This window comes from Pipistrellus kuhlii, unplaced genomic scaffold (assembly GCF_014108245.1).
Source record: "Pipistrellus kuhlii isolate mPipKuh1 unplaced genomic scaffold, mPipKuh1.p scaffold_m20_p_45, whole genome shotgun sequence".
In the NCBI taxonomy this organism is placed as follows: Eukaryota; Metazoa; Chordata; class Mammalia; order Chiroptera; family Vespertilionidae; genus Pipistrellus; species Pipistrellus kuhlii.
The window spans coordinates 2,373,773-2,392,167 of NW_023425546.1; the positions used below are offsets into that span (position 1 = coordinate 2,373,773).

An 18,395-nucleotide genomic window follows, 5' to 3' on the forward strand; every position below is an offset into this window, starting at 1 on the left:
ATCGACATCCCGGAACGGCTGGGGTCCCGGAATGACCTCCCAGCCACTCCGGGTCTACATGTGCAGGCGCGGAGCAGCCGGGGGTGGGGCAGGAACATCCCGGCGACCCAGGCACTCCTAGCTGGCCCACGTGTAAGAGGCCAGGGGCAGGGCGGGTACGACTCCATCAGCAAGTGAGCAGACAGCAAGGCCCTGCTTGCCCCTGGCCATGGCAGCGAGGGGCAAGCAGTCCTCCTCAGGGCCCCCACAGAGAACAGTCACCAGAGCCCTGCTTGCTCCTGGCCCAGGTGGCTAAGAGCAAGCAGACCCCACAGAGAGCAGACAGCAGGGCCTGCAGTGGCATCAAGCAGGCAGGTCTGCAGTGAGCAGAGAACCATGGGAACAGGCCTATGCTGTCAGTAGGATATCCCCTGAGGGCGCCCAGATTGGAGAGTGTACAAGTTCGGCTGAGAGACCCATCCCCCCATGCATGAATTTTGTGCACCAGGCCCCTAGTCTTAGAATAAATGCCCAGGACTAGAGACCTTCTTTAGGTCTCTTTCATGAAGATCAGAAGGAAAGATTTTTATTTATTTTAAATATGTTTATTGATTTCTGAGAGGAATAGGAGAGAGAGAAAAAGAGAGAAACATCAATGATGAGAGAATCATTGATCAGCTGCCTCCTGCATGCCCTACACTGGGGATTGAGCCTGCAACCTAGGCATGTGCCCTGACTGGGAATCAAACCATGACCTCCTGGTTCATAGGTTGATGCTCAACCACTGAGTTACACAGGCCGGACCAAAAAGAAAGATTTAAAGTTTTTTTTTAGTAGTTTCACTAGTTCCATCTAAAATCTGTTCCCATAACAATACCCTGTTGGTGGGTTCCACTGACCAGTCCAAGGCTCAGTAGCATCTTCCTGCTTTGGAGTAGGGCCAGGCATCTTAGGTTGCAAAACCTCAGGTCCATGTTCAGCCTGTCTGCTGGTCTGAGTCAGGCTGATTCCCGAGAAAGACGCTGTCCTGCGTGGCACTCGGCTCGGGTTCCTCCTGCCACTGGCTGGGCCCCTCCTGCCTGCCCAGCGCGGGCTGCGCCTCGCCAGGAGCCACACTCCCCGCTGCGGGCCGTGCTCTCCGCCGCGGGCACTACACGACACTCTCCGGCACACGCGTGTGCCCTCTCATTAACGTCTGCTGCTGCGTGTGCTCCTTCCGTTTCGCTTTTGCCTCGGAGCACAGCTGTGTGATGTAGTCCACGCACCTCTTAGGACGGGAAGCTGGGAGAGAACATGCAGAGGTGAGCATTTATCTTGAACAGCATTGCACCCTATATTTGAAACACCGCCCGTGGATTTTAGGTCCAAATGTTAGTGTCTTAAAAACTAAACCTGAAATGCACAAATGCATATAAGTGATCTGAATATATTGTTATTGTCTAACTTTTAACAGGGTTACTTGGAATAAAATATACGGACGTTTCTGTTACAAAATAACGTAGTGCTGGGGAAAATGCATTGTCTTCAGCAGAATTTCCTATTCTATAATAAGTGCCAGGGCTTCTGAGAAAAGGAGTATCCGGGGCTGTGCCCCTCTGCTCAGAGGCCGCGGCCCGCAGAGCATCTCCGAGCCGTGACAGTGTGCCTCCACTGGCCAGCAGCCCTGGGCGGGTTCCAGGCAGTGAGCCTGAGCACAGGTTTCCCACCAACTTCTTTTAAGGCTGAGCTGGAAGCTGCGGGAGGGTCAGCCGCGGAGCTCAGGACGTGTCTTTCCTGCTAAAAGCTGCAGCTCCACTGTGTGGTTTGCCTGCTTAGGAAACCGGCAGAGCAAGCAACACAACTCACATGGGATACTGACATCATTGAGGAACTCCATGTTGTGGAAACATGGGGTGCAGAATAACGAACTGCCTGTAGCTCACACACATTTCTCCTCCCACCCCCAGCTCCCACACAGCCCACTCCAGCTAGGATAGCTACTTCTCGCCATTTCACACTCAACTCAGGCATCAGGAGAGAAGGGCAGCACTGCCGTAAAGACACGCTTCCTACAAAACCCTCCAGACAAGGAACAGAACCAGCTGCAAAGCTCTCTGCGTTTCTTGTGACTCTTGGCTGGTAGAATGTTCATTTGCATGAAGAAGCAAAAGGTTGGAAGGTATAAGATTCTCGCTTTACATTTACTTCTCTCTACTGGATCTTTATCAAGACTTCTCTCTCTCTCTTTGTCACTCTCTTCTTTTCTTTTAGACTCCATTTCAAATTTTTCTTTACATATATTGTTTGAGGAATTGCGATAAAGTCATCCAAAAAATTAAACACATTTCTGTGTGAGTTTGTTAGGCCTTGTATCCATTTATTCAACACAAATCCAACACTCCATTGTGCCAAGTCCTGTGCTAGGACCCAGGATACACAGAGAAAATCCAGTTGCTCACCACCTGCAGGAGGACGGCCTCAGCTAAATCAACTCCCCACAATGACAAGGTGACATAAAGGCGTCCTTGCTGAGGATGTCCACACGGTGCTCGGATGCAGATGGACATGCAGCCAGAGCTGGGCATGCGTGTCAGCGAGGATGCGGCAACGGCGGCTGGAGTCACCAGCTACATGAACTTAACTGCAACTTTTCTTCTTTTTTTTTTTTTTTAACTACTTTTCATGATTTCAGAAGTCGACTTTCTAGTCCTAAAAATGAAATTTTTATTTTTTGCTCCCCATTAAAAACAACAAATCAATGAGCTTCATTTTTCAAACTTCAGGTCACTAGGTTGACTTACTTTGGCTATATTTCTCCTGGGATGATGTTTCTTCATTATTTGACCTCGATTTGTAACTTTCTAGAGTGTATTCTGAAATTTCATTTTCTGCAAGAAAAAAAAGCCAAATTATTAATTTCAGGTGCCACAGGCATCGCCTACATGAGAAATGTATGTGTGAGTAACACGATGCCTCTGTCTCTATGCAGCAGTGGAGTCAGTGTTCCTCAGGTCCTCGGTCATTCAGCCAGTCATTCTTACTGTTTGTGCTGAGTCCCACAGGCATGTGCCAGGCGGTACAAGAATTGCAGAAGTTGCATGACAGCAGCTGGGACTCAAATGTTACCCTTTGAGAAAGAACAATCAATAGCCCTTAAACGCTGGGACTGAAGCGTCAGTGGCAGCTTCTGAAACAATACTATGGCACTTCCTGTTGTGTAGGTACAGAGCAGCCAGCCCCTGCTTCTAAGTCTACTCGCAGGGTTTTGCTGATGACACAATGAGTCCTCTGTCACATATGTGGCTCAGTCAGCATTGTCCAAAAGCAGTATAGCCCAGTCTCACATGTCATTTTAAGCTTTCCAGTAGCCATGCTCAAAGACTAAAATGAAGCAGGGGAAATTGAGTTAGTAATATATTTCATTTAACCAATAGACCCAATATATTATTATTAGATATATTGTATTCTTGTGTGCATGCGTGAAGTGCGTTTGTGTGCATGCATGTATGTGCGTGTGATGAGCCTTCAGAATGAGGTGTTTGTTATCCTTACAGCATATCTCAGGAGGGACTAGTCACAGGTCAGGCACTCAATAGCCCTGTTGTGGCTACTGTGCTGGATGGCACAAGGCTAAGTAACTGCTCAGAATTAAAAGAGGGAATTTATTCCAGACCATATTTATGGAATGAAATGAATAGATGGGTTATTCCGGATAATTTCTAAGGTCCCTTCTTGCTCTGATATATGTTGAACCTATGTATTTTAATAGGTATTTTTCTATGCTAGTTATCTACATATATAAAAGTTTAATATGCTAAGTGTCCATCCAAACAGTAGTTATGATGCACACTGACCACCAGGGGGCAATTGCTCAATGCAGGAGCTACCGAGCAGCAGAGACTTGGCAGCACTAGTTCTCGTTCTCAAGTGACACACCCTGAAACCAGAGAGGAGGGAACCTCAATTCCTTGTGGGGTCGCGTGATTCCTCCTTCGACTGTAGGTTATGTTGTTGCTGCGGCGTGTCGGCCAGAATCAGGTTTACTGCTCACTTACATTTGCGTTCCACACCCTGTACGACAGCAACTTTGCCAAGTGCCTTCTCGCACTCCGAGACCCCTAGGGGGATGTCAGAGAGCCAGTTTCAGCCTGATCCCCACAGGCCAGGCTGAGGGACCCCACCTGCCGGAGGGACTTGCTCACTCTGCAAATGCCCTTTGAGCCACAGCACCACCCCAGAGGCAGCCAGTTGAGGTTGATGCCAGGGCATGCCCTGCCCATCTTGCCCAGTCCTGGCCTGCCAGCTACCTTCTAATTAATTTCCTTTCAATGTGCACAAATCTGTGCACCGGGTCACTAGTATAATATATTTTTTGTTTCCAATAACTTTTTAATCAGAATGCTTAGAAAAAAATTGCTAACATATGATTGAGGGAAGTTGAATGCATTCTTTCAAAATGGGACTAAAGCTTTGATTGCCCACTCCTAGAAGAAGAACTCTTTGAGAGTAGGGCCTGGTCTGTCCTGTTGACAGATGTATCTCCAGTACATGGCACACAAAGCTGTTCAGTGAATGCTTATTGCATTCAGATGGACCAACAGATGAACGGATGGATGGATGGATGAGCTCTCTTTTTTGTTTCTTTTTGTGAACAAACACTTTTATAACATAATGCCAGTTCTTGGAGCTGCTCTAGTTTCTCTTGGTTTTGCACTTTTTCACTATAGTTCCCAGAGTTTCAAATTCTCTGCTTACTTTAAGACAAATAGTTGCTTATTGAAGTGACAACACATCAGATAAGAGAAAAGCTCCCCATTGTCTCAGCACTTTGTGCTTCCATCTGCTCTCAGCGCTCACCTTTCTTCCAGATCACGTGTGCTTTCCGAAGCTTCATCAGGAAAAGCTGGACGATGATGAAGAGAATGAAAATGAGGAAGGCCACGAGTGTGAGCAGCAGTATGCCACTTTTCTTCCTCACCAGTCCATCAAACTGAGGGTAAGCACCTATAAGGAAAATTAGCAATTTTAGAGAGTTTGAGGGAATATACACAAACCTTCCAAAAGATAGGGCAGGCTAACAGGCAGCTCAGATGAAGAGATGAAGAGCTAAAAAGATTCACACTATTTACTTTCTGAAAGCAAGAATATAAACAAAGTAATTTTGTATATAATTTGGAAAAGGTTTTTAATTTATATAGATATTGAATTAGTTATTTTTCATTTCTAGGGAAAACGTGAGAATATTGACTTAAATTAGCTGTAAGGAATAATTTTTTTTAATAAATGTGCTTTAGCAAGACAGATTGTTAGCTTAAAAAAAAAAACTATGCAAATAAAATGAATACTTATTGACCTTGACTCGGTTGCATGTGGTCTTACATGAAGGCATTTAGAAGTGAACTCGATGAGCCCATAAAGGGCTTTCCTAAACCTAAACCCTGACCCCATGGGCTCTAGCTTTGCTCAATGTCCTGGCCCCCTCAACCCAACCCACAAGCAATAGGGCTCCGTGCGGAACCCATGCCCAGGCTGCAGCAGGCACAGCCATCACCCAGGGGCAGTTCTCCATGTGTGCAAACAAACAGGTTAATAAAAACAAAAGGAAGGAAGCCACCTATGCCTAAGCTTAGATCTACACGTGTCACTATTATATGGTGTTTGAAGTTCAGCCAGGAGAGCTCCAGTGAAGAAATTGACATTACAAAAGGGTCAGGGGAGGAGTGAAGAGGTCTTTCCTTTCATTGAGGCAAATTATGATAAGCAAGGGCAGTGCGATCTAAGCGAGATGTTTTCAGAAAGAAAAAAAAAAGTATTCTTGTCAGGACTTTACAGAGGCAGAGCTGCAGAGGAAGGAGGCAGAGTGTACTCTGTGGAGGGGGAGGTTTAAGGTTCACTCTCAGGACACACGGAGGTTCCTGAACACAGGTGTGCAAAGTGCGCGGGGATATTTGCATGGTAAGGTGCTCACAACGGATGATAGAAGGAAAGCTGAAGTTGCAATACTGCATACAGGAGATGATGAGGGTCGGGATCAAAATGCCTGAAAGAAATGGCACCAAGTCTTTTGACTCAAAGGTCCCTGATTGTAGTGAAGGAGGACACCATAGTTTGGGCCTGCGTGACACTTTAGACAAGCTGGTTTTGTGGGAACAGAGGTAGTTCAGTTGTTAGCAATGTTGAATTTGAGGCGTTGGCAGAAAGTTCAGGTTGAGAAATGTAGGAAATGGGATGAAACAGGGACTAATGTTCAGGAGAATGTTCTGAAAATACAAGCACGAAATCTCCTGCCTGGTGGCAACAGGAACAGTCTTGGAAATGAGGGAGGAAAGTTAGCTAATGGGCACAGGAGTGGCCGCAAATGCGATGGACCAGAGAGGCAGGAGGCAGCTAAGTCAGGGAGCAGCAATGAAAGCAACAGAAAGGTCAAGAGGAATGAGAATTGAAGAACCATTGGACTTATTAGTTAAGCGGTTAAAATGTCAAGTGTTTATTCTAAAGGTGGTGGGTCACTTACCAGAGGTCAAGTCGGGGTCTTGAGTGGTTTGTTCTTCCTCTTCTTTGTCCGTCATTGATGTACTAAAATCTTCCATCGCTGCAACTAGGTGAGAGAAGCACAGGACATATACCTCCGACTATGTATGTAGAGTGTGTATATCCACACAAGTCATCCAAAAGCAGCAAGCAACTCTGGCGACCAAGTTTAGTGATGCTCACTGAAACCAATGAGGTCACTTCTGAATGACATGTCTTCCCAAAATCGTTGTGAATGGTCTGGCTTACTCTGCTTTATTTTTTTAAGGTTAATGTTTACTGAACATTTACTTTGTACCAGGCCTTAGACTGAGAGAGTTACTTCTTACCACAGCTCTGGGCAAGCAATTCTAAAAAATTTAAATAAACTGTCTAAAGTCCTGCAGCAAAGCAGTGGCAGAGTCAATACTGAAAGTCAGAATCCAACATTAAAACCGTTATTGCATGCTTTCTTCCTGAACCAGACCTGTTAGTGAGAAGGTCCATAGGATGCTTCCAGGTGACACCTGGACAGTTAGGAGGCATTAAAGCTCTGCAGATAGGAAACCTGCAGCCTGAATGCACAAAGCCATGACTTTATGTTAAAAGTAGGCTCAGCTGTCATTCAAACCCACCACCCAGCCCCGCAGAAGTGGGATTACCAGGATGCCTTTGCTAGGGAAGACAATTTATAAAAATCTTTTCCTGATTTGGTATTCATCCTCCCTATGTTTTTCACTATGTAAAATCTGGCTCTTTAGCCCATTACACAAGGGAAATGAAACAACCTACTCTTCTACTGAAAATGGCTATTGTTAACAGTAATAAAATTGTAAAACTTGAAAATTGAAAGGAGTTTTAGAAATCATATTTTTAAACTCTTATGTTATATAGTAGTGGCCCGGTACATGAAATTCATGCATGGAGGGCGGTGTCCCTCAGCCTGGCCTGCACCCTTTCACAATCTGGGATCAACTGCTCACCTGCCTGCCTGCCTGACCGCCCCTAACCACTCTGCCTGCTTGCCTGCTCTTCCCCAAGTACCCCTCCTTGCTGGTTTTCTCACCCCCAACTGTCCCCCCCTGCCAGCCTTATTTCCCCCAACTTCCCTCCTCACCAGCCTGATCATCCCCAAATACCCCCCTGCCATCCTAGATTGCTTCCAACTGCCCCCCAGCCATCCTGCTCACCCCCAACTGCCGCCCCCACCAGCCTGATCACCCCCAACTGCCCTCCCCTCCTGGCCTGAACGCTCCTAACTGCCTCTGCCCCGGCTCCGCCACCTTTGTCTAGAAGGAGGTCCGGAAAGGCTTCTGGAAGGTCTCCCAGTCTAATTAGCATGTTACCCTTTTATTAGTACAGATGAAAAGGCAGAGCAGAAAATTGAGTTGTTTAGTAGTGGTGTCAGCCAACTGAAAGACAACTAGATTCTAAACATTTGTAAAAATATTGGCTTATGAAGCAAATGATGTGGCTGTTCCACTTCATATTTTCAATTTCTATTCTCCTTCAAAAAACTATTGAATATATGGCACATAGTGCTATTTATCAGTTTAAAACCCCTAAACATTTATCTTAAAATATGATTCAAGATAAGTGTGATCAGATACTCAGAAGTATGCATGTTGATGATGCTATGAGCACACTTATCCCACCTCATCCCTCTGTTACAGACGCCTCTGAAGACTCACAGCCTCTCTGGGCAAGACTCAATGGTGCTCACAGCACCACGGCCGGCGCCTGCACCCTGCCCGCAGTGGTTGCTATGCACTTTCTGAGTGCTGGCTGTCACCAGAGGCTAAGCTGAGTGAAATAAAACATAACTTAAACATGTGATCATTGTTCAGAGCTCTCCATCAAGTGGGCTCACTGTCTGCAAGTTATAATGTAGAAGTTATAATTTAGGCTTTCTGCATTCTTCTGCATTGATAGTTCAATTTTGTCATTAAAACTATCTGAGTTTTTAACAGCCAAGTAAGTGACAAATTTTCAAAGGTGACTTTGTTATTTGATGATAAGAAACATCAAATCTCCAATCCTGTTTCTTTGCTCTTTGTTTTTGGTCTATTCTAGATGGGAAACAAAGAAATGAGTCTCCCCAGTGGACATGCAAATGTCACAAGTGTGTGTGTGTGTGTGTGTGTGTGTGTGTGTGAGAGAGAGAGAGAGAGAGAGAGAGAGAGAGAGAGAGAGAGAGAGAGAGAGAGAGAGAGAGAGAGAACTAGCGCTTACAAGGTGTTAGCTATTCTGAACCCTCGATAGTTGACTTGCCACTTCCCCAGTCACCACCAAGCTGAAGGGAGTGCTGAATGGTCTTGTTATAAAACAAAACAAAACAAAACATATGTTCTTAAAACTTATAGCTCCCGAAGAGGCAGGATTTTTTTAGGTTTGAATGATTTCCACAGTTACCAGTGCTTGTGGCCTGCAGGGCAGCTTGTGAGGACAGAGCACTTTCCCCCAGGGCATCTGAGGCTGTCTCTCAACGACAAGTAACTAAAAAAAGGGAAAAACAAAATGCTGCCACTACGATGGCGGATCCTGCCCACAGTGTGCTCAGCTGACCAGGGTGGAGGGTGTATTCTCCTGCTCCCTGCCCGCTGAGGTTCTGCAGAAGCCTCGCAGCTGCTGCTCTGGCGCTCCGGCTGGTGTGTGGTCTTGTGGCTCCCGCTGCCTGGCTGCCCAGCTCCCTGGCTTTGGAGTGAAGCCTGTGGCTTCTGGGGAGCAGCGTCTGGCACCCTGGGCAAAGGGCCTCTGCCTTCTCCACGGGTCTCTCCTCCGGCCCTCTGCCTGTCCATCATCGGACCACTCACAGACCTAACCACCGCTGGCAGGTGGCTTTGGATCAAGTCAGACTGGGTTGAGTTCCAATGCTTGACTTGCTTGTTGCTGAGTGAATTTGAATAAGATGCCCAATGTTTTGAATGCTCAGTTTCTTAATACTCATAATAGGAAGATACTAAGTGCATTTACCTCTTGGTTTTTTTGTTTTGTTTTGTTTTGTTTTTGTGAAAATTAATTCCTGCCACCTGTTTAGCACTATGCTGGCTATTTATTTGTATAAGAAAAAACAGTATCTAGAAATGTTCCCAGAGGTCCCGTTTGGCATAGCTTTGAGCTGTCTGTGAATAGGCCTGCCCCCAAGCAGGTATTAAAAGGTATCTGTTAACTTGCAAATATTGATGGGTGACAAAGGTATGTCCCTATGAAATATATGAGTACTTCATTTAATCAAAGGGTTCCCTGGTTTTAGTGTCTTCTTGTTTTAATCAAACAGTAAAATTTTTTAAAACTGTTTAAACAGCCAGTGTGTGATAGTGTAATACTGAGGGAAATCTAAAATGCTGACAGACATCATCCCTTCTCACCCAGATCTCCCATCCAGGGAGAGACCAGCAGCCGCCCTCCGCGGGGCCCTCGCGGCGCCCCACGCAGTCCGGGAGCTCCGGCCTGGCGCCGCCGCTGCGGGGCGGGTGCTGGGGCGCGGCCACAGGCCTGCGGGGCAGCCCTGCGGGGTGAGGCCAGGCCCGGGTTCGCCTTCCCGGGGTGTGGCTCTCACAAAGCCGGGCTGGCCGTCCTGCCGGCCTCCTGCCCTCGCTCCGACCAGACAGCTGCCTGCGCTGCTCGGCCTGCTCACGAGGGCAGGCGGGCGAGCCCCGTGGAGGTTCCCGCGAACCCTCCCCGGGACACCCCGAAGCCCGTGAACCCTCCCGGGACACCCCGAATCCCGTGAACCCTCCCCGGGACACCCCGAATCCCGTGAACCCTCCCAGGGACACCCCGAATCCCGTGAACCTTCCCGGGACACCCCGAAGCCCGTGAACCTTCCCCGGGACACCCCGAATCCCGTGAACCCTCCCCGGGACACCTCAAAGCCCGCGAACCCTCCCCGGGACACCCCGAATCCCGTGAACCCTCCCGGGACACCCCGAAGCCCGTGAACCCTCCCGGGACACCCCGAATTCCGTGAACCCTCCCCGGGACACCCCAAAGCCCGTGAACCCTCCCCGGGACACCCCGAAGCCCGTGAACGCTCCCGGGACACCCCGAATTCCGTGAACCCTCCCCGGGACACCCCGAAGCCTGTGAACCCTCCCCGGGACACCCCGAATCCCGTGAACCCTCCCCGGGACACCCCAAAGCCCGCGAACCCTCCCGAGACACCCCGAATCCAGTGAACCCTCCCGGGACACCCCGAAGCCTGTGAACCTTCCCCGGGACACCCCGAATCCCGTAAACCCTCCCCAGGACACCCCGAAGCCTGTGAACCTTCCCCGGGACACCCCGAAGCCCGTGAACCTTCCCCGGGACACCCCGAAGCCCGTGAACCCTCCCCGGGACACCCCGAAGCCCGCGAACCCTCCCGGGACACCCCAAAGCCGGTGAACCCTCCCCGGGACACCCTGAAGCCTGTGAACCCTGTGAACCCTCCCGGGACACCACGAAGCCTGCGAACCCTCCCCGGACCCCAAAGCTGGTGAACCCTCCCCGGGACACCCTGAAGCCTGTGAACCCTGTGAACCCTCCCGGGACACCACGAAGCCTGCGAACCCTCCCCGGACCCCAAAGCTGGTGAACCCTCCCCGGGACACCCCAAGCTGCAGGAGCCGCTGCTGGAAACTGGAGACGCCTCTGACCCAAAGCACCGCAGGGACGCAGCATCTGATCATGTAGAACCAGGCGATCAGAGCCAGGTGATCACGTAGAGCCAGGTGATCATGCAGAACCACGTGTGAGCTGCTGACACATAAACAGGCTCTGCACCTTCTAAGCTGCCATCAGAAGGTTCTTTGTCACATAATCACTACTGTCACTGAGGGTGTGACACTGTGCTTTCAATGTGCTTTCAATGCTATGCTTACTAAGAAGTATGCTCACAGGTAATTGCTCTATTTTGTCTTTCAGTTATAAAGTTTTGTCAAATTTTAAGATGCTATAATATTACGTTTTAGATTTCTACCTTGTTTTGTGCAAAACATGTTATAATGTTATTTGTGATTAGCCTTCCAAGATTAAAACGTAGTAGTGATTGGTTATAAGGAACGGATAATTATTGAAGGAGGTTTGCTGACACCTCCTTCCACCAGAGAGCGCCAGGCCTTTCACAGAACCTTCGGAAACAGGAGCCAATGGTCTGCACTCACCAGGGAGCTCCGTGGGGTTCCCCAGCCGCCAGGTTATCTGGGGGTGCAGCCTGCTCCTCGCCGTGGAGCCCGTCAGTGCCACCTGCTCTTCCCTGTTTTCCGTTCTGATGACAGAAGCTTCCAGGGTGGGCTTGAGAGGCGTTGCTAGAAAAAAAACCCAAAACAGTTTTCTGTGCTGAAGTAGCTGATCTGTTGTCTCAGGAAGCCTGGAGCCTGCTCACGCAGGGGCCACCGGGGTCCGGCCTGAGCCACGGCTCTTCTCCAGCTGACACCTCCCCCTCACCCCCCACCCCCGCACAGAGTGAGGGGGTGGCTGTGCCTGTGCAGCCACTGGCGATAGTCAGATGGCTGTGACCCTGCATGTATTAGTCCCTGGGAATCCCAAAACCGACTTCCCACAAAAGCAGTGCTTCACATTGACATATGGCTGTTTTGATTGGTGGAGCACTAGGTGAGGAATAGAGTCCTGAATTCTAGCTCCACCTTTGTCACTAGCTAGTTAGAATTTGGGCTAGTCCTCCAATTTTGTGGTTTATCGTTTCCTGGTCTGTGACATGAAGAAGTTGGGTTATAAGTTGGCTGTTTAAGCCCTAAACTTCCTGAGTCTATGACTCACTTCACCATAAGGCGCTTCTGCTCTCTCCCACCATCGGAGGCCTGTGTCTGACAAAGGGCTCCGGGGTCCTCCTTCCTGCTCCTGCCTTGGACACACTTTGTAGTCAGACTCTCGCCCTCCCCATTCTTCTCCACTCTTTGGTCCAGACCTGCGTTCTTCACGTTCATTTCCTCACCCTCCGGCCAGCCAGGCGCTGGCAGCCAGGGCCAAGCGTGGCCCGATGTGTTAGATGCCGAACTAGTAGTCTAGTGACAGACTCACCCCACACTGTCCATGAGCAGATCATGTAGGGAAAAGGATCATGTTCAAGTGCAATGGCGGAGGTGTGCACAGGTGCTGTGACCACCAGGAAGACACACAGGCAGCCTGCGCGCTGTGCGTGGCCAGCGAGGGGACAGAGGCCTGGGCTGAGCACATGGGGTCTGCCCCAGGAGCCCCCCTTTCCTGACATGTTGCCACCATGCCATTACTTTACGGCAGGCACTGCACCATACTATTTATAATTCAGAAAGAGAAGGTCTGACACGGGGAATCGTGTTGTTAATTTAACTCGTCTGCCACAGAAAAAGCCCGCGTGTAGAGATAGTGCACTTAAGGTGACAAAACTGACATCCCTGAGCTGAGCCAGGTCTGTGGGTCAGGAGGCTGTCTCTGCTCCTCCAGTCCCCCTGTCCCCCCCACCCCCGCTCCTCCCCCCCTCGCCCACAACCTCCTGCAAGAGAGAGGAAATGGCTTTGGCAGAGGATGTGCAGGTTCTCAGTGCAGTTACACCTGACGTCACGCTGTCACAATGCTCTCCTTTCTTACACACACTTTGCCCTTTGGAACTCGTGTGCCAGGGCCTGTGAACAAGGGTGTGCCTGGTTCACCTCTGAATCCCTGGAGCCTGGTCACAGGTCACCAAATATTAACTCTTTTTTAGTTCCCTGGAGAGGAAACCTAGTTGACCCAAAGACACATTTCATGAATTCACATTGTAATCTAAGTGCTTGCGAGTCAAAATGTTCCCTCTGTTTCCTTCCAACAAAAGATGGCAGAGGTGCCCAAGTCATAGCTGGAGGGAACCTTTTAAAAATAAAATGTTAAGTTTAGAAATGACATGTAATGTTTCTGTGTGCCCCGCCCCCTCATGGCGCCCCGCCCCCTCATGGCCCCGCTATGAGACACTCACCCAGCACCAATTCCACTGCCTTTGTGCTCACGGAGCTGCCATAATGTAAACACGTGTACACGCCTTCGTCATGCGGGGTCACATTGGCCACCTGGATGGAGAGCTCGTTGGAGGAGTGATGAAGAAGCTGGTATTTGGTGTTTTTTAAAGCTGTATGGGGGGGGAGCATGTTATGAGGAAAGGTACCAGATTGAATACAGACGCTTGGTAGCTTGATTATTAGCAGGATTAGCTCTCAATTTCCACACTTTAAAGGAACAAATATCACATCTTGGGTTGAGTTGGCTTAAAATTCTAGTGTTACCAGCTGGGTGCCTCTCCATAGCTTGAAATGAGAGTAGGAAATAAAATATGCCAATCCTGGTGTCTGTGAAATAAATCATTTGCTTGATTTCTGTTTGTAGGAAATTTAGAACACTATGCCGGTGGAAGGTTTGCTAGCAGGAGAACTTTAGACATTATGTTGTGAAAAACACCCCACTAGCCCTGGCTGGTGTGACTCAGTTGTTTGGGCATTGTCCCGGGAACCCAAAGGTTGCTGGCTTGATTCCCGGTTGGGACACACCCAGCCCCAGAGAGTGCTCAGGAGGCTCTCTAAAAAATCACATCCATGTCTCTCTCTAAAAAATAAATAAACAAACAAACAAACAAACAAACAAACAAACTTGTGGGTTTTTTTTTTTTTAAAGGATGTGTTTGCTTAAAAAAAAAAAGCGCACTATGACTTACCTTTTTGAAATCTGACTCATTTGATATTGTCTTGTCAGAATGAGTGTGAAGAATGTAAAATAAATGCATTGATATTCATTGTTCCAGCTGGGTGCATTTTATTTTTAGAGTAGGGGTCCGGTGCACGAAATTTGTGCATGGAGTGGAGGGTTGTCCCTCAGCTCAGCCTGCACCCTCTCCAACCTGGGACCCCTCGAGGGATGTCTGACTGCCTGTTTAGGCCCACCAGGATCAGGCCTAAATGGGTAGTCGTACATCCCTTTCACAAACCAGGACTTCTGGCTCCCAACCACTTGCCTGCCTACCTTCCTGATTGCCCATAACTGCTTCTGCCTGCCAGCCTGATCACACCCTAACTAGCCTGATCGATGCCTAATTGCCCTCCCTAGCAGGCCTGGTCTCTCCCAATTGTGTTCCCCTGCTGGCCATCTTCTGATGGCCATCTTTTGTCCACATGGGAGCAGCCATCTTTCACCACATGGGGGCAGCCATCTTGTATGTTGGAGTGATGGTCAATTTGCATATTAGTCTCCTATTAAATAGGATTTTAAAAGTTCATTATTATTTGAAGTTCTCCCCAAATTATGACTTAGTCCTTCCAAGTGTTTAGTTAATGGAGGATTTAAAAGTCATACTCTAGAGTAGGGGTGTCGAACTCAATCAGAGAAGGGGCCAAAATCTAAAATCCAGCCTAAATCGCGGGCCGAATGGTTTACTGAACAGTCATAAACTGTCATTGTGATGGAAACACAGCGGAGTGCAGTGATGACAGCGCGGTGCGGGCCACATTGCAAGGCCTGGTGGGACGGATTTGGCCCGCGGGCCTTGTGTTTGACACATGTGCTCTAGAGGATTCCAGCCAGCAGCCGTGTTCTCTCAGTTCTTTGGGGAGGCCCATTGCAGTCTGAGGCCTTCAACTTACCACTACTCACTCACTCCCTTTCTTTTCTTTTCTTTTTTGTTATTTATAATATGAACAAGCCTGGAACTGTTAAGCCAAGAATGGCTGAGTGAGGAAAGCTGTTTCTCACCCAGAACCACAGCCATGTCCCTCCCGATGTTACATGAACTAGAAGCAGGAATTCACCTTAGCACTATCGATGTTTGAGTCCCTAATTCTTTGTCGTGGGGGCTGTTCTGTGCACTGTAAGGAGTTTAAATAGATTCCTGACCCTTGATCCCAGCCTCTCTGCATAATAGAATCACTGTCCCCTTTCCCCATTTACAGCAATAATCTTCCTGCAGGGTTCCCCAGGGACAAACTTGGCCCTTGGCTGGGACACACCCAGCCAGATCCAGGCCTCCTGGGGAGACATCTGGTCATGCCATCATGATAAAAAGCCCAAAACAAAACATCCAAAAGCATTATGTAACAGCACATCTATATATATATAGATGGCATACATACATACATATATATATATATATATATATACAAGCCGAGTGACTGGAAGGACAGAATGACCACAGTGACCAAAACAACTAGTCACTATGACGCTCTCTGCAGCCCCTCCCTCTGGCTGGCCCCACCCCAATTGCCCCCGACCCTGACTGAGGGATGGGACAGCTGCCCAATTTCCTAGTCCCCTACCCCTGCCAGCCCAGCCAGATCAGCCCCTATTGGGGTGGGCTGGCTGGACCCTACATGTGCATGAATCTGTGCACCAAACCTCTAGTTTCTTGGTCAGAACTTTTAACCAATGTATTAGAATCTCATCTTCATGGTTCATTTAGCTTGAAATAATTATTAGTTATTTTACATCTACTACAATACATCACTGCTTCATGGTTTCAAAGCCTGTTACATTGTTAAAGACTCTGCTTTTAAAAGGCAGAATAAAGTTTGCTGTTTTGAAGATGTCACAAGAATGTGGCCTTGGAAATGTTGAGTGGGGATATAAAATGACCTCAGAGTGAAGAAAAGGGTTAGAATCCTGCTCTCAGAGATAAATTAAACAGACATTTAAGAATCCGGCAAGCAAAAAAATGTAACTAGGTGAGGGGATGCATGTTAACCAGATTTGTTGAATATATACTCATGTCAATTATTATGTTGTGCATCTGAAACTCATATGTCATATGTTAATCTACACTGATAAAATATAAACATGTAAATTAACCATCACTTTGCAACACCCATCAGCCAATCAGGAATGAGCATGTAAATTAGCAGGACAAAAATGGCAGCAACCACAGAATCAGCTGAAGCGAGTGGGAGGCTTGGGTCGCCCCTGGCAATTGGAGGAAGCCAAGCTTCCTGCCTTCCCAGGCTGGCTGCCAAAGGAGGGGCCTGTGAGCAGAGAACATGGAGCTGGCCTGGGATCACAGAAAACTTGGGTCACCATCGTCTGGATCAGCAACAGAGGGAAGAGCCTGCAAATGGCCTTTAGCCCCTTACCCAAGCTTCCCATGCCCCCATGGGGTGAGGGTCTCCACTGGGGTGTGTGGCCAGCCTACAAACAGCCATCAGCCCTTCAACCAGGCTGGCCAGGCACCCCAGCAGAGATCCTCACCTGATGGGAATATGGCTGACCTGCAAACTGCCCCAGCCCCTTGCCCAGGCCAGCACCATTCCCAGTGGGGACCCCCACCCCAATGGGGACATGACCAGCTTGAAAACCACCACAGGCCCTTTGCCAAGGCCTCCCTGCCCCTCAAGGAAACACCCACCCTGATCTGGGACATGCTTTAGGACAAACCAGCCAGCCCCCACCTGTGCACCAGGTCTCTATCCTATCTAATAAAAGAGTAATATGCAAATTGTCCATCACTCCAACACAAAAGATGGCTGCCCCCATGTGGACACAAGATGGCCACCAGAAGATGGCCAGCAGGGGGGGCACTTGGGGGGACCAGGCCTGCAAGGGGAGGCAGTTCAACTGACAACTACAATGCACACTGACCACCAGGGGTCAGACTTTCAATGCACAAGCATGGAAACATGAAAAAGTGATGAATCTCTGAGGGAAGGTGGGGGCGAGGGTAGGAAGAGATTAACCAAAGATCTCATATGCACACTGGAGGCCTGGTGCATGGACTCATGCACTGGCGGGGTCCCTTGGCCTGGCCTGCACCCTCTCACAGTTTGGAACCCCTCAAGTAGTTTGTGCAGAGGCTGGTGAAGGGAGGGGGCCACGGAGGGCACAGGGCACAGTGGTCACAAGCATGGGATAGGATGCCTGGGCTGCTGCCTGTCCATGATATGAGACTGGAAGTGTGATGTGGGTGAGGGGCAAGGCCGGGCAGAAAAAGGCACTTCAGATATAAGCCACTTTCTCAGCTGCCGGGAGGTTCCCGAGCAGACACCCCAGGGCACGGCCACTTGTGAGACAGCTGGTGGGGCTCCGCCCTCTGCAGCACACCCACAGGCATCTGGCTGCCCCATGTCTGTCCGAAGACCCCTGAGGGGAGCACTGGGGGCAATTGATGTTTTTCCACTTACCGGGATGCTGGTTTAAGAAGATGGTGAACCCCGAGGGGGACACCCACTGCAGGGGGCCATGCTCCATGGGTGGGGCCACACAGCTCAGGGTCACCAGCTGGCCCTCCTCCACCTCCACAGTCTCCATGGGGCCCACCAGGGAGGCCGCTGTGAGTGTGATAATAAACAAGTCATCTTTTCTATGAAACAACAGTTTAGCAGCCAACATTTTTGCTCACATGACTTGGCAGCCACCATGTTGGCCGCATGATGTACAGTTCCCCTGAGGGCCACCATCTTGAAATGGCAACGACCAGCCTCTTCCTTTGAATTAGCCAATTGGGAAAAACTGTGAGCCTGACCTCCATTCAAGTGTGAGGGACAGATCATGTGTGTCAGGATTAAAAGCCGAGGGAACCCTGCTCAGGGCAGTGCTCCCAGACCATGTGTGCACTCTCCTGCAGGAGGAAAGCTGTTTGCCTGCTGCCCGGCTCTGAGTGAGCTTTGTGTCCCCAGGACCCTGGGTTTGGGGCGCACCTTATTTCTTACACAAGGGAGAGAAGGGGTGTGGTCAGCTGGATCCAGCACCCACTCTCACCGGCAGGGACTCAGCCTCAACCCACCTACCCAGTTATTTGAGTATTTATATACAGTTCATCCACAGACAGGACCTCAGCCGGCAGCAACTTGTGAGGCAGAAGGGTTGAAGTGGGGGAGTCTGGATGGGGAAAGGGGGCAGTTGAACATCTACTGACATTTGCTCTTTCCAATGTCAGTTCCTCTTACCTACCTTTATTTGTTTGTTTGTTTATTTATTTATTTATTATTTGATATGTTTTTATCGAC

At 49.1% G+C, this 18,395-nt stretch overlaps 1 protein-coding gene across 1 annotated transcript; it reads right to left on the bottom strand.

Moving 5' to 3' along the window:
- Nucleotides 1–691: 691 nt before the first annotated feature.
- Nucleotides 692–17,699, bottom strand: CRTAM (cytotoxic and regulatory T cell molecule). The gene is made up of 7 exons (XM_045572356.1): nucleotides 17,571–17,699; nucleotides 13,400–13,549; nucleotides 11,613–11,756; nucleotides 6,473–6,556; nucleotides 4,816–4,962; nucleotides 2,760–2,846; nucleotides 692–1,260 (listed from the first exon to the last, which is right to left on the bottom strand). The coding sequence occupies exons 1-7, from the start codon at nucleotides 17,695–17,697 to the stop codon at nucleotides 1,130–1,132; spliced, it is 870 nt and encodes a 289-aa protein (XP_045428312.1). The 5' UTR covers nucleotides 17,698–17,699; the 3' UTR covers nucleotides 692–1,129.
- Between the last annotated feature and the right edge of the window lie 696 nt (nucleotides 17,700–18,395).

What these genes read in the sequence shown, in the direction of transcription:
- CRTAM (XM_045572356.1), bottom strand. Translation starts at nt 17,697, where the DNA reads ATGGAGACTGTGGAGGTGGAGGAGGGCCAGCTGGTGACCCTGAGCTGT. An exon ending in GGCAGTGGAATTGGTGCTGG is followed by an intron (nt 11,757 to 13,399) that starts GTGAGTGTCTCA and finishes TTTTTTTTCTAG; the next exon opens with CAACGCCTCTCAAGCCCACC. An exon ending in CCAGGAGAAATATAGCCAAA is followed by an intron (nt 1,261 to 2,759) that starts GTAAGTCAACCT and finishes GTTCTCTCCCAG; the next exon opens with CTTCCCGTCCTAAGAGGTGC.